The sequence below is a fragment of the Protobothrops mucrosquamatus genome, unplaced genomic scaffold (genome assembly GCF_001527695.2).
Source record: "Protobothrops mucrosquamatus isolate PMUCROS unplaced genomic scaffold, P.Mucros_1.0 scaffold_31, whole genome shotgun sequence".
In the NCBI taxonomy this organism is placed as follows: domain Eukaryota; kingdom Metazoa; phylum Chordata; class Lepidosauria; order Squamata; family Viperidae; genus Protobothrops; species Protobothrops mucrosquamatus.
Window position 1 is genome coordinate 7745 of NW_015386107.1, and position 15355 is coordinate 23099.

At 39.1% G+C, this 15355-nt stretch overlaps 1 protein-coding gene across 1 annotated transcript in view; it reads right to left on the reverse strand.

Annotated features, from left to right (window-relative positions):
• Positions 1-11187, reverse strand: part of TFB2M (transcription factor B2, mitochondrial) — a 12860-nt gene extending 1673 nt beyond the window's left edge. The window contains exons 1-7 of the mRNA XM_015832552.1: positions 10782-11187; positions 7634-7722; positions 6606-6756; positions 5726-5874; positions 3396-3485; positions 2415-2474; positions 772-914 (exon numbers count right to left, since the gene is read on the reverse strand). Coding sequence (XP_015688038.1) covers positions 772-914; positions 2415-2474; positions 3396-3485; positions 5726-5874; positions 6606-6756; positions 7634-7722; positions 10782-11097 — 998 coding nt within the window. The 5' untranslated portion in view covers positions 11098-11187. The remainder of the gene's footprint in view (positions 1-771; positions 915-2414; positions 2475-3395; positions 3486-5725; positions 5875-6605; positions 6757-7633; positions 7723-10781) is intronic.
• Positions 11188-15355: the final 4168 nt, after the last annotated feature.

Below are 15355 nucleotides of genomic sequence, written 5' to 3' on the forward strand. Positions count from 1 at the left end.
ATAACGGAATTATCAATAGATTGCATTTCCTTTTTGCAGAATACAACTGTATCTCCTTTGCCTCCATAAATTTACTGTCCTGTTGCCTATTTTATGAAATTTTTCCTCCGTAAAAGACTGAGAGCTCTTTTTGAATTCCAGCACTGAAAAATATCTTCTATGTTTCTTCCTTCTAGCTGTCAATCTTATCCATAACAAGCTTTTTACTTTAATACATTAACTTCACTGTGTACCATATTGTCAAAATAAAATATATTCTATGGAGTCCTTGGTGTTCTCTGAGTTTGGTTGCTCCCTTTCATTATTGAACTAGCTAAGATCAGTACTAGTGAGTGTGAGGTTTACTGCCTGTTTATATATAGTAGCTTGCCCTGCCAATGTTGGTGAGAGTGTTGTTTTCTCCTTTATAGTTTCTTGGATTAGGGCAGGGGTATCAAACTGCCGGCCCGCAGGCTGAATGAGTCACATCAAAACCGCACCCACCCCATTGTCAGCAATGAGAAAGAAGTCACAATACATCGGGACGTGTCACGTGACGTCGCAAGTTTGACACCCGTGGATTAGGGTATTGTTTTCTGGTGTTTGTCTGGTGTTAATCCCTGCTTATCTGTGTGTTGGCTGTTGGAGAGGATGTATCATTACACATGTATAATACATACATGCGCATATGTAATGGTAACTATATACCATTGTACTTATTTATGGCACGACACATTATATTAAACATTAGTCTATGCGGTTTTGCAATTGAGGAAATTTAATTTTACTTACTTCAATTTGTTGAGTAGCTTAGTTGAGGCTTTACCAAAACACTGCTTTAACATCATAATAAATATTTTTGAATTAGCAGTTGTCAAGAAGTCTGTAAATAAATCTTTGCGTGGTGTTAGTTGTACTAAATATAAGTGTTCATTCTGCAGAAAGTAGAAGAATAAAAAAAAAATCTCAATTTAACAATTAACTCAAATACATTTTAACCAAGTTAATATTTTTTTATAAACTTGATCAGATTAAACTTGTCTGAAAACTTCATTAGGAATTTGGTAAAAAGAATGTCTATGCATATATATTTTATTAATCTATTATTATATGCAGAAAAATGTAAAATAATAGTTCTTTAGTATAAGTTATGTTCGTTGGCCTTCAGACACATTCAATTCTTCCCAAGAAGCTAGTATTTCATAATGTATAAGCAAAATATATATACAGATCCAAGCAGTTTTGCAACTGTCAGATGGAAATATTGTCAATACATAGATTTTCTAAGTTTCATCCAAGATTTGCCGATAACCTACTGTGCTAATAACCACTGGGACCACAATGGCCAGCTTATGCCATAAACTTTCCATTTCAATTTTCAAATCTTGATAATTTGGGATTTTCTCCAATTCTTTGTCTTCTCCTGGTACTGCCATACCAATTATCTATAATTCTTCAGCCACAGTTAAATCTGGTGTATTTGCAATCGGAAATGCCAAAATCTACTTATTATGGTTCATTGCACAATCAGCAGATATTTTGTTTGGATTTGGCATTTTTATCCACCTTTATTATCACAATGTTTGTCTCACAGTTAGCCAGATTTTCAAACTAGATTTGGTATTTTTATACATTTTTCAAGTTCTTCCCAAGGACCTGGGATAGGTAGATGTGGTTGTTTGATGGTGTTAAAGATATTGTCGCAGGATATAAGCAGTTCTGAGTAAAGCTGCCTTTTGCAATTGACTGATGGTGATTTTGTTAATGCCGATAGTGTTATTATTAAATTTATTTGCCACCCATCTCATGGTTCAAGGTGACTCTGAGCATTATGTTGCCCAATTAACAGAATAACAGAGTTGGAAGGGACTTTGGAGGTCATCTAGTCCAACCCCCTGCTCAGGCAGGAAACCCTATACCATTTCGGACAAATGGCTGTCCAGTCTCTTTTTAAAAGCCTCCAGTGATGGAGCACCCACAACTTCTGAAGGCAAGCTGTTCCACTGGTTAATTATTCTTACTGTTAGGAAATGCTCCAACATTAGAAGTTTTTAAGAAGAGACTGGACAGCCATTTGTCTGAAATGGTATAGGGTGTCCTGCCTGAGCAGGGGGTTGAACTAGATGACCTCCAAGGTCATTTTCAAACCTCTCAATTATATGTCTGCAAAGAAAGAATTAACTGCATCTTGAACAGCCCCAATCAAATTAATTTGTAGAGTCCTGAGTGCTGGGTTTCACTGTTTTCTTGCAGATATTTCCTTACCCAAACTAGGTAACTCATCAGTGTTAGCTCAGAGCACTAAGGACTCTTCATTTCAACCCCGAGCTACAAAAATTCTCCTTTAAATTTGTATATTTTTCTTGCACATAAAAGTAATCACCCAGACATTCACACTGCATTTATTTTAGGACTGACAAATATTAAAAGCTCACCCCACTATTTGATCCCAAGGACTTTTTCCTTGAAGTAGTTAAAAATGAAGAGCAAGGCTCCTAGAAGAGAGGAAACAATGAAAGTTAGTGTAGCTTTAAAATACTACGGCCAAGATATGAAAGAAAGACTGAAGAAGCACTAAAATCAATTATATATTCAGCATTCTGAATGTTGGCATCCTAAATAGAGATTTTGACAATAGGTTTATACATGGAATAGAAGTCCATTTTTTATTATCTTGCTTCCCGTAGATTTCAGCAGTAAATTTTCAGGGTACAGCAATCCCCCATCATAAATAAAACATAGTGTGATTAGAATACACAAGAAGACACTTACATTGCTTTGTGTAAGACTAAGAAATTAAGCATTCTGTTATTAACAAAAACAATTTCAGAATTTACAGTATAGCAACTTGATAAATGCAGGAAGTGATCGCTGAAGTGCTACAAGTCAGTTTCTCTTATGAGATGTTCTCACTGCATAGCTCGCTGCATTTGAAAACACTTCAACTGTTTCAGCAGGCAGGACTGGCCTAGGGGTATTTTAATTGGTTTTAACAAAATTTTAATAGAGCGGCCAATTCAAATATTTATTTTTAATTATTTTAGATTTGTATTTGGTATTTATGTGGGATTGTTTTAAACTGGCTGTAAGCCGCCCTGAGTCCTCCGGGAGAAGGGCGGGGTATAAATGAAGTAAATAAAATAAATAAATAAACTAGGTTAAGAGACTTTCCTGAGCCACCTCTTACTGTAGCATCTCCATACGTGAGCACATAAAAAAGGAGATGAGGTAAAGTGGATATTATAATTTGTCAAGTTCCACATTACTATATAACACTTGAGATGATCAAAATACTGTCTTCACACATCTCACTCATTTCAATAAACATGTCCCAAATTTTTAGTATCAAGTTAAGCGATAAATGTGCAAGACAAGCAGGTTTGCATCATTAATTGCTGCATATACAAAATGCTCACCTTATGCAGAAGATGAATATCACAAGCTGTTTGCCAAAGTACGCTTAGTGTCTGGTAATATTTTTTATCTGGAGGTTTTGCAACAAACACCTGGCAAAGACAGAAGCAGTAATTTTACATTATATTTCTGATTTTATTATGAAAACCCGAATCAACACTTGAAAGCCTCAGTGAGCCAAGAAATGCTAAAAAGTGAATGAAGGTATGCAAGACAGCTTGTTGGAGATTATGTTGGATGTGCCATATGTTGCTTTTGTATGTGTGTGTGTGTGTGTGCCTTAAAATCATTACTGACTCTTGGCAATTGCCCATACAAGTCCTGCAGTATTCTTGGCAATAGGTGATAAAATCAACTTTATTTTTGCTAATATTTTCCTAGCTTCCTTCTTATAGAAATCTATTACAGTTCCAAAGATACAAAAACTTGTGTAGAGTATAATATTCTAATGATGTCTACATTAGTTATGTAACTGAATTAGCTGAAAATACAAATATCTGCAAGCTCTAGCAGTAAAAGTCACAGTGAAAAACATGGGACTTATGATTAAATTTAAAGAAAACCTAACTAAAAACAACAGGTAGAGCATCCAGCCTTAGAACTAACAATTCAATAGGTCTATGGAGATTCTCAGACAGACTCGTAATGGTTGTCTCAAAGGTGTTTTTTCAAAAGGCAGCTGAACTTTTTCCCTTGAGAAAGACACTTCAATTCTTATCAAAGAAGCTTCTTGGATGAGAAATGAAACGTCTTCCTCAAGGAAAAAACAAAGTCCACTTGCCTTTTGAAAAAGCACCTTTGAGATGACCATTCAATATCTTCATTACTGAAGTCATGAATACCTGCAAATCAAACTTTTAGAAATAAGAGTTAGTTCTAGAATAATTTTAATGAGAAAATGAGATTCATTTGGAATAGGACTAGAAATGATAGCTTGTTTTCCAGTTCATTATTTAAACATTAACTTGGACAGACTATTCTTGAATTGATAGGAGTTTGAACTGACTAATTATGTTTCAGAAAATTACCATAGCTTAACAGTGTCATTTAATTTCTTATAGTCTGGATTCTGTATCAGAGCGTGGCTCTAAAATATCTCCAGTTATTGGCAGAATACATTTTCCTCCATTTGCCTATTTCAGCGCAGAAACGCTCTCTAAAATAAGTTGATCGTGAAAAATGTTGCCCATTTTTTTCTATTTGAATAACACTGAAAATAGAATGGATTTTATTCAGTATCTCACAAAGAGGGTTTCCTTTTTCTCATTCCACATGGCAGAAAATGCAGTGAATATAGGGATTTTGCAATTCAGCAGTGTCAGTTACACAGGCCAGTGAACACTGCTAGATCTTCCTAAATGTTTCTTAAATATGAAAATCTACATATGATTTATACCCCTTGACTATAAATCATACTTTCTACTGCCAATGTAAATTAGATTAGGTATGGTTATAACTTATTTCTATGTCATCTCTTATGTGAGAATATCTTCAAGATAACTCAAATAACACTGAAAAAGTTAAAAGCATTCCTTATTTAACAACCAACTGTTCAGTTATTATTTGAAGCTATGACAGCGGTGAAAAATGGGTACCGATGACCAATCCTCATAGTTGCAGTGTCCCCATAGTCACATGATTGAGATTCAGGTGCTTGGTAACCGTCTTGCAATTACGACAACATAGAATCCCACACGTGATCCTCATTTGTGTCCTTCACTGCCAGCGTCCAATAAGCAAAATCAATGGGAAAGATGGCAGAAGGGTGCAAATAATGATCACATGAAAACCACATGTAGTTTGCTTTAATGACAGCAACTGGAATTGTTGCAACTGCTGTTGTAAGCCAACACTTTGTGACATTACGCTTTACCGATCACATGGTTTAGCAACAGTTGTCAGCCCCAGTTACTGTTGGCAAGCAAAAACTACCTGTATAACAACACATTTTTTAATGATACAGTAAAGGCAACATATTACAACAGATCCTAAATTCAAAATAAACATTATAAATCCATCAATATATTTTAGAATTGTTTTTAAAATGTCATTTTGTTTAAAAAAAATTGGTTTAGTACTTAAGGCAATACTAGAAATCAGGAGACTGTGAGTTCTAGTCCTGCTTTAGGAATGAAAGCTGGCTGGATGACTTTGAGCCGGTTACTCTCTCTCAGCCCAACCCCATCTCACAGGATTGTTATGGGGAAAATAGGAGGAGGAAGGAGTTATTATGTCTGTCCACTGCCTTGAGTTATCTATAAAAATAAAAAAGATAGGATAAAAATAAATAAAATTTCAAAGTTGACTTTACTAGCAATTTTTTTATACAAACCTTGTACAATCTTTCACTGACAAACAAGTTCAATTCTATTCTTCCATAATTATATATAGAGCTGCATTCATATAAAAAATAAGTATATTTCCAAAGAAAGGTCCGTTCTTCTTTTCGGGGGACAATTCCAACCACTTTTAGAGGAATATCTGTTTTTAAAGTAAATCATGATGTTTGAAAATTAGGACAAATAATCTTAAATCAGCAATCTAGTATTAAATTAAAAAACTAAAAGCCCTTATAAGTAGAACACCAACCCTGACATTCCCTAAATTCTGCTGAAGATGTTACCTAGCCTACTAACAAAATGTTTGCAATCCAATCCACAAGCTCGAAGAAGGAACCTCCACTCTCATCCTACACCCAAGCTACAGATATTCGCCACTATCAAAAAGTTAAAAACTATTATAAGCACTATTATCAGCAATATGACTATTAGTGTTCAGGACTTTCATCTTCCTAGTTATGTTTTGTTCATGAAAGCCCACTTCTTATTCACATTCAAAAGATTATTAAAAAGTTCTATCAGAGACTTAGCAAGCAGAAATGGCACCAATTTCACTGGTTATTTTATATCTATAGACAGCCTTCAAATTTGATAACTTCAAAAGAAATTATGGAATCCTTCCTTAGCATAATTTTCTTTAAGTCAAGTCTTAATATGTTTCTGCTTCAGCATTTAAAAAAATATTTTGGACTAATGTGAAGATAATTTAATAAATGCCATTTTCCTTTTCATGTTATAATTTTTATATTGAAATGATTTAGTTACATGATTCTGTCTGAATGGGAGACACCTCAAATTCATAAGATCAAGAAAAAGTGAATGTACAATTTAAATTTATCAGTTTACAATAAACAAACATGTATAGTAATTTACCTGATGTCCAAGGAACTTCGGAGATTCTCAGGTTGTTAAAAAGTGTTTCAGAACATAATTCACCCCTCAACAGTGCATATGGATTACCATCCAATTTTATGAAGTTGGAATGCACTACGTCCAATTGGCTTTCAAATTCTTGCTTTAGAGACTAAATACAAACATACAATTAGGGGTTAACCAGAACACCTGAAATAGCCTTTCTCTAGGCAATTCTATTCTTGTCAATTACTTCCTGCTTAGATTGTTGATATCACTCACACTGACCTGTGATAGAAGTAAAGGAAAGGTCTTCAAAATTTAATATTGAAAGAAAATTTTAAAATTGCATTTGCCGCAGTGGAAGCTTACTGAGTGGAGAAACAAGCTTACCAAAGAAACAATGGATGGGAACCAGGAAAGGATAGCATAAAGGGAGGATGTAAGAGAAACATGTAGGCAAAATTGTTATCTGGGTCTTCAGAATGGGAAAAGGAGCTGTAAGAGGAGATAACTAACAAAACAGGAAAGAACCTATTTTTCTAAGAAGTCATAAAAAAGGGGTCCAGAACTCAGACAACTGAACATGTGCAATTAGTTGATTAATATTAACTGACACACCTTGCATAAATTATCACCTAATTTTAATGTACATGTGATGTATGATTTAGTATGTAGCAGGAAATATGTAGGAAGCAGTCGGAAAGAGTGTAACCTCATAGTACCTCAGCCAATGGGGAAAGAGGAGGGATGTGGTGGCAGGACAGGGTTATATAAAGAAGGGAATATTTTGGATTGAAACTTTGGAGAGAACCAAGCTTTGATAGCTTCTCTCCCCACTTATTGCAATAAATGAAACAAAAGGCCTTCACTGTGTCTTGGCTAGTTATTGGTCAGGCGAGCTTGCCTCTGGTCACGAAGGAAAGTAGCCAGGAGCACATAACACCTGGGAACAATGGATGTCATAATGCAGAAATATCAGAAGGGTTTTCCAGCTTGCTTTAAGATGAAAATGCAGAGATTTATAATGGGATTAAGACAATACCTACCTCTAAGTTAGGAAGAAAGGATTTATTATTCTCTAGAACTATAACATGGGCTCCAGTATTAAGCAGCTTTCGAGTCAACACTCCAGGACCTAAAAATAGCCATTGTTTAATACTCCATTCTAGAATTTATTTAAAAACCTCTATTTTTATTTAAAAGAGAGATAGCAACCAAAATATTCTACCTGAAAGTCAAAAAATGCACATTTATCTATAAAGATATTGCCTAATCCTAAAAGGAGAGAAGAAACAAAATATTGTTCAGCTGCCAATAGTGGTATCTACCTGGTTTGGAAAATCCATCTTGATCAAGAAAGAGGCAACACTGCATGTAATCCCCGAGTTACGAGTGTTCACTTAACGCTCGTTTGAAGTTACATAAGTGCCCCCTAGTGTTTACGAGAAAATCCCAAAATTACGAATGTTCCAGCACCACGGCAGTTGTGTGCCCTTACGAATGACTGCGGAGGCTCTGCAACATTCACTCTATCCCCCCTCCCCCGCTCCCCACAACTGCCTCCACTTCCCCCTCCCTTCCTGCCGCCCTGGACTCACCTTGAGAAGATCTGTCTCCTCTCTGCCGCAATTTCTGTCACCACTTGAGTTGGGAGGATGACAAGGAGAAAACCAGTTAGGATTTGGGCTACCGGCCGGTCAGGCAAGGAGTAGGTTGGGCGAGCTCATGGCTGGGTGAGGAGGGGAGATCATGGCTACTCAGGTGGCTGCCACTGCTGCCAGCAAATTGGATGCAGGTGCAAAGAGACACTCCCCGTGATGCCTGCCAGCTCAGTTGAAGACTTTGTTCCTGCCCTCAAACTAAGGCAGGCGCATGCGAGCGAGCAGTGCACCTGGGCCATGGACAGCATTGCTTTCTGCACCTGGCCAACTTCAATTTCACGCTTTGCCCCATAGTCAAGCAAACAAAGCAAACGCTCGCCCCCCCAGAATGAAAGGTTCTGGGGGCCATGATCTCTTCTGAACTCGCATATTACAGCACCCAGGAGCTTCCATTGTTGGCGCGAAAAGCATTTCGAAGCGGACTCTCCTCTCCCTCAAAGGGAAAGAAACAGCAGCAGAGAGGATTTTTGCAAGGTAAGCAAGTCCGAAGCGGCAGGAAGGGAGGGGGAAACATGTGGTATCTTAGTGGGTCAGGGAGGCCTTGGGGGGCCTGTTCCATCACTAAGCCCTCCATGGCCTTCCCCACCCTGAGATACCTCATGTGCACTTAATAAGCCACGTGAGACTTAACGAGCAAGGAGTGATCTCGTTCCCACAAATGTTGGAGTTATGAATGGAATGGGCAGGCTCCCTTACATTCGTAACTCGAGGATTACCTGTATTTAAAGTGCATTCTATTCCTCCAAGTGGTCACTCCCAATTCAATCTGCTATCAGAGAAATAGCTTTTGTGCCTGTGTTATCCCAGATATGTTCATGAAACCCTAAAATCTGACATAGTCTGACAATGGTATGAAATAGCTAAATCCTGCTAGCTCTCAGTTCTTTTGCATGAAAGCTAGCAAGATATAGCAGTTTTATGATATTTCAACCACTTTTTCATTTTAATTTTTAATGCATGCAACAATACCTGAAAAGGTTGGTTGCTTTTTAATGTAACTGAACATAGATCATTTTCTATGTTCTATAGATCCAACATAGATAATTTTCTCTAGTTTACAATTTTTTACTAAATAATATTTTCACGAAAGCCAGTTCATGAGATCTGTCAGAACAGGTTTCAAATGTCTTTATAACAAAAAAACCTTGTCTTTTCAATAATTGTGTGATGATGCAAGCCACTTAAAATATAATAAGGCTGAAACAAAAATATATTTGTTAGATTAACTATGTATTTCTGGATGGAAATCCCTTCAACTCAATGAGAGTTATGTTCAAGGGAGCTGTTATAAGATTGTAAAGTTACACAGAGGAGATGATTCTTCAAGAAATACACAATATGAATTTTTAGTAATATAAAATGATTGTCATTTTAAAAAATTATAATCTGTGGAGCTTTTGATCTTCTTAGCTTGTTTGTGTTCATTACCCAACTAGGTAACATCAGTGCTTCAGTGATAATGTTTTCTAGTTGGGTAATGAAACGTCTGCAAGCCAACAAGTTCAAACAGCACCAAGCACTCCACAGTCCTATTCTGAGCTACATATATTTTCTTCTATTGAAAATTATAATCTGCTGCAGGCTGATTGCTACTGCAGCACAACGGTCAAGATACCAAAGCTACCAAGCAGTAAATACCTAGAACAGGGCTTTTCAACCTTTTCACCCATTGTACCACTTTTAGGATATGGCAATATCCAAGTACCACCAGTCGCCTAGCAAGGTGTCAAAAACTTGACACCCCCCCCCAAAAAAGGAAAAAAGTGATAAAATACAGGTAGTCCTCGACTTACAACAGTTCGCTTAGTGACTGTTCGAAGTTACAATGGCACTGAAAAAAGTGCCCCCCAAGCCACAGCTGAGCAAGACACCTGCCTGCCCACCTGGCGGCACTCTTCCTCCTGTCCGAGGTTTCCATTGTTATGAGCATTTCTGTTGAGGATTGGCAGTGAGAGTGGGGTGGGGGGGGTGTTTGGTTTTTATTCCCCCCCATCTGCTGGGTGGTTGCAGCAGGTTTTGCTCACTTCACATGACCCTGGGACACTGTGACCGTCATAAATATGAATCAGTTGCCAAGCATCTGAATGTAAATCACAAGACCCTGGAGATGCTGCAACATTCCAGCTGATCGGCGCTTCTTCTGGGCTCAGCAGAAATGCCAGGATCAGCACCGAGCTCCAGCTGGAGCCTGGCACTGATCCTGGCGCTTCCGCTGAGCCCTGACAGCCTTGCAGCTCCAGCCGTCTCTCGCTCAGGCTTGTGTGGTGCTGACATCGGTTCAGCTCATTCCCCTCCCCCGCTAACACTTTTCTAGGATGGTCGCGTACCACCTGCCAGGTGCCAATGTACCACAGGTGGTACCCGTACCACTGGTTGAAAAGCCCTGGTCTAGAAGACGCCCTTTCTCTAACAGGTATTGCAACAAACCTGGTGAATTCCTCCTCACAGCTTTATGTCAACTTTATTATCATCATATCACCTTCAAGGGTGCTTAGCTTTTACCCTAAAAAAGCTCCCCTTAAGTAACGCTCACCTGCCTCGAATTCCATGAGAAAGGTTCTGGACTCCACAAAATTTATCCCCCTCGTCACCTGGGAGGCCACTTTGTGCGCTAATTGGGGGCAGACAATGAACCTTCGATCCGAGTACGAATCCTGCTCTGCTTTTATGACCATCTGGGCGATTTTCGCTTCCAGAGAACAAGATTTTTTCAGGCTGTGGAGCCCGGATGTTACACTCTGACCCTTCAGGCCCCGCACCGAGAACCGCAGCCCAGAGTATAAAGGCGAGGCGGCCAGGGTCAACTGCCGTCCCACGAAGAGAGGGGAAGACAACGCAACGAAAACCATCTTCACGCTTGAGCGCTGTTTTTTTTACAAGGCGAGCGCCAATCCTTACTCACGTGGTGACCTTGCAGAACTCGACAGAGAGCACAGTTTGCACCCGGACAATTTTAGCGTCGGAGCGTCACCGGCGGTTCCGCTTCCTCCGAGCGCTCTGTTTCCCGCGGTTGGCATTCTAGCCTTCTGTTTACATGGCACGGTCCTCTCTAGGCATCTGGCACTCGGTGGCTCACACCTTTGGCTTCTGCCGCTGTGCTCGGGAGTCCGCCGGCGGGCGTCTGGTTTCTTTCCGTCCCGTTCCTTCTCTCTGGCTTCTCGATCCTAATTTGGCTGTACCGGAGCCAGGGGCTCCCCGGAACTCTTGCGAGGTGGCCGCAGGCGGAGGTGAGAGAAGGAAAGCGACGAGGCTACTCTCCCGAGTTTACCGCAGCCCCGGGGCGGGCGGCGAGCTGGCAAGAGCGGGGTAGCTGCGTGTTGCATCTGAAGTCTTGGTGAAGTAGAGCTGGTCCCGGCGGTAAGGGAGATCGAGAAACCGGATCGGATCATCAGCAGGGTCGGGGGTGGCGCGAGGATCTCTTTCGCCGCTTGGGCGGCGGGGAAGCTGGTTATTAGCCCGGCAGGACTAGGAAGAGCCGCCGGATGTTTGCATAAGAAGAAAACATTAGGGTTGAACGTGTCAGATTCCGGTCGTCTTAAACCTTCTGCCCTTCCGCTCCTACCTTGTCGGTCTGGTATTCACTGTGGGTCAAGCCAGTCCGTGTATCTGGGTCGCATTGCGACCGCTTCGCTTATCAACACAGATTTCCTGCTTGGGTTGGCGAGAGAAAGAGAGACTGGGGTTTTTTTCCCTGCAAGTAGTATTCCCAAGAGTAAGGGGCAATCCACTCTGAAGCCTGGCTAAAGCGACTGTCTTATTTATTATACTTGTGACTCATTCTTTGTCCAGAGGTCATAAGGACGGCTGTTGTGGGGGTTATTATCCCAAGATCAGTACAGTATGTCTCCTGTGGCAGGATTAGATCATCTTAGTGGTCCTTTCCAATTCTACAATTTCTGTGAGTCTGTGATAATCTGTTAGTGTACAAAATTAAATCACATATTAATGGTTGCTTATTCTGATAGATCTGCGGCTTATCTACCAATTTTCAAAAAGGTAAACAGAAAATACAGATGGCTATTTTAATGAAAGTAAGATGTATGAAGAAGATAACCTCTGGAGGTTTGAAGGAGATACACACACATACATACATACACAGTTGACATTGTTCAAATGCAGTGTGCACACTTTATCGTGCAGCGGTGCTTCTGTATAAATCGTTATTTGAAAACATGAACATCATAGGGGACAGTAACAGAGACTATAATTCAGTCTTGAATTATACATACATTTCCTAGCTTTTGTCAATGAAGTATTAATAGAGTTCACAAAAAAATCTTAAACTAAAAGGCGATTTGCTACTTTGTAATTTAGAGTATCATGGGAACCCAGGCAGTGTTTTCAGTTTATGATGCTTTATGCATTATGGTGTATTTGATCCAGCCAATTGATTTAGTAAACCAGTGGTTCTCAACCTATGGGTCGGGACCCCATTTGGGGTCGATCGACCATTTCACGGGGGTCGCCAAGCAAGGCTGTCCGCCATTTTTTTCCCCCTTTTCCGGCGGGTGTCTTACCTCCCTTGAGCTGGGCCAGCTGGTGGTCGGCCTGCTCCGTCTCTGCCGCTTGCCAGCTACGCCTCGGCCGGCGCAGGGGGCGGAACCACGCATGCGCGGCGCTCCTGGGCAGGGAAAGTCCTCGACTTACGACCGGTTGGGTAGTCCTCGACTTACGACCGGTTGGGTAGTCCTCGACTTATGACCGGTTTAGTCCTCGACTTACGACCAGTTGGGGGTCGCGGCATTAAAAAGGTTGAGAACCACTGTAGTAAACCATGGCACACTTTATCATAATTTAGTGTATTTTGCAAAAGGGGTTCACACATGTAGACCTTCCTTTGTGCATGCATTTCTCAAAGGTTCAGAGAAGGCCAGGCTATTTCCAGTTTTTAAAATTAAAATAAGGCACCAAGAAAAGGTGAGCGTTATTTGAATATTTTTGAAATAAAAAAGGAGATACAAAACTGTTCAGATTTATGGAGCCACAAATGGCCTTCTGCCCTTTTCTAATTGATCCTACCTTTGGGTCTAGCACAAAAACAAAAAACATTGATAGAAAAGGAAATCCCTTCCCCTTGTATCAAGCTGTACAAATGCTGTGGTTTATTGGAAGGCGAATGGAGTTTTTAATTTTTGTTGTACTAACCTCCACTGCATTGTAAACTTTGTACCTTATTAAAAAGCTGTTTCAATTACCTTGAAAATTATTCACAATCCTGTATTATTTACATTGAGGTTTTCTTTTGTTGGCATTTTTTTCTTTGCTAGGTCAATTTTAAGATTAATTAAAACCAGAAATGTTTGTAGGGTGGCATTGCTAAATGGATAAATCATTTCTGAATATTGTATTTATAGTCATGGTTTGTTGTAAAAGTTTGGACATTATTGAACCATATCACTTATATAAATGTGCCAAATATTTGACATAGAACTTTTTTTTAAAATTTGAAAGTAAGGGCTTTCACGTTTGATTAAGAAATAAGTTTAGTTTCAGAGTTGGCAATCTTGAGGTAGAGTATCATATGTGTCTTGGTCTTGTATGATGTATATGTATTAAGGTGTATCGGCTGAATGGAGCTAACTGATTCATTTTGTATTTAATTGCATCAATGAACAATTTTAAATTTTATATTCTGAAAAAAATGGATTTAAGTTAACTCTGCCCTATCATCAAAACAGAACTCTTTCAGGTAACAGGATAGCCTCCTTAAATGAAATAATTTCATACCTTGGCACTTCTACAAAGACCTGCCCTTGTCACATTATGATTATGATCAAGTTTCCAGTTGGTGAGGAGAAGATGAGTGATCCTTAATGCTTTGCATTCTTTCTTTCTTTTTTAGATAGCTTGTTTATTTAGAAAGATTTTTGCTTTCTGAAGAAAGACAATAAAGTTACAGTAATTTATGAAGACTAAAGATTATATCTATATAAATAAAAATGTAAATGTTCGTTTGTTCAAAATCTTAAATCTCCGAAAGTTCTTCACCGATTGCTTTGAAATTTTGACACAACGTTGCATTCGAATACGCGCGTGTTTTTATATACCTACTATTATATAGATGTCACACCTGTGACAGGTAAAAACATGCTTTTCCATTTAACCAGACTGAGCCACAGCAACGCGTGGCCGGGTACAGCTAGTCATTTTAATAAATCAAAAAGAATTGGCACTATGTTCCACTAATTCTGATCTTCTTGTGGCAGATTTCTAACTAAGGCATTTATTATTTAATGTATTAACATTTATATTTCTTACTTTTTTGGCAGATAGAATTGATGCTAGATAACGCTGCCTAAAATGATAATCTCCTTTACCCAGCAGTATGTTTAAGAAGCATTTTACTTTTACAAATATGGTAAGTGCTACTCTTAAAAATAGAAATAAATAGAACTTAAAGCAATTGAGAAAATTCAGACTATTTTTTAAATATAAAGAAGCATGAACATCTTATTTTTACAGAAGGAAATTGGAGTACAAAGTGGTATACATAAGGCATCCTTTTCCAATTTTTCCTCCACAACCACCACCCTTTAAAGTGAGGTGGTGCCTCTGACTGGAGTATTACGACCTGGCTATCACTTTCTCACTGTTTAGGATTCTGTAGGGATATAGATATGGATACACACACAAACACACACACTAGTTAAATATTGAATATGTGTTGGGTGTGTTTGCTTTAAAATTTGTTAGTCAATTTTAAGGCTTGTCAGAACAGTACAACAGGGTAAAACTCAAGTAAACAAATATATAAATAACTTTCAAATCAGTACAAAAAATACAGAAAACCTTTTATCCATTAAAACAGAGGTCCCCGGTCCGTAGATCGGCACCGGTCCATGGCATGCCAGAAACCAGTCTATGCAAACAAGTGAAGCCCCATCCATGGGATGCAGGCAGCACACGAAACCACACCTCCTCCAGTCCACGGAAGAACCTCTCCCCACAGAACCGGTGTCTGGTGCCTAAAAGGTTGGGGGCCTCTGCACTAAAAGATCCCATTGACAGAAGAAGGAAGGAGATATCTTTCATATTTTTTCCTTCGTTTATAGTACTCTGCCTTCCTCTGAATTGTCTATAACATATTTTATATTGGAGGGGGGAGGT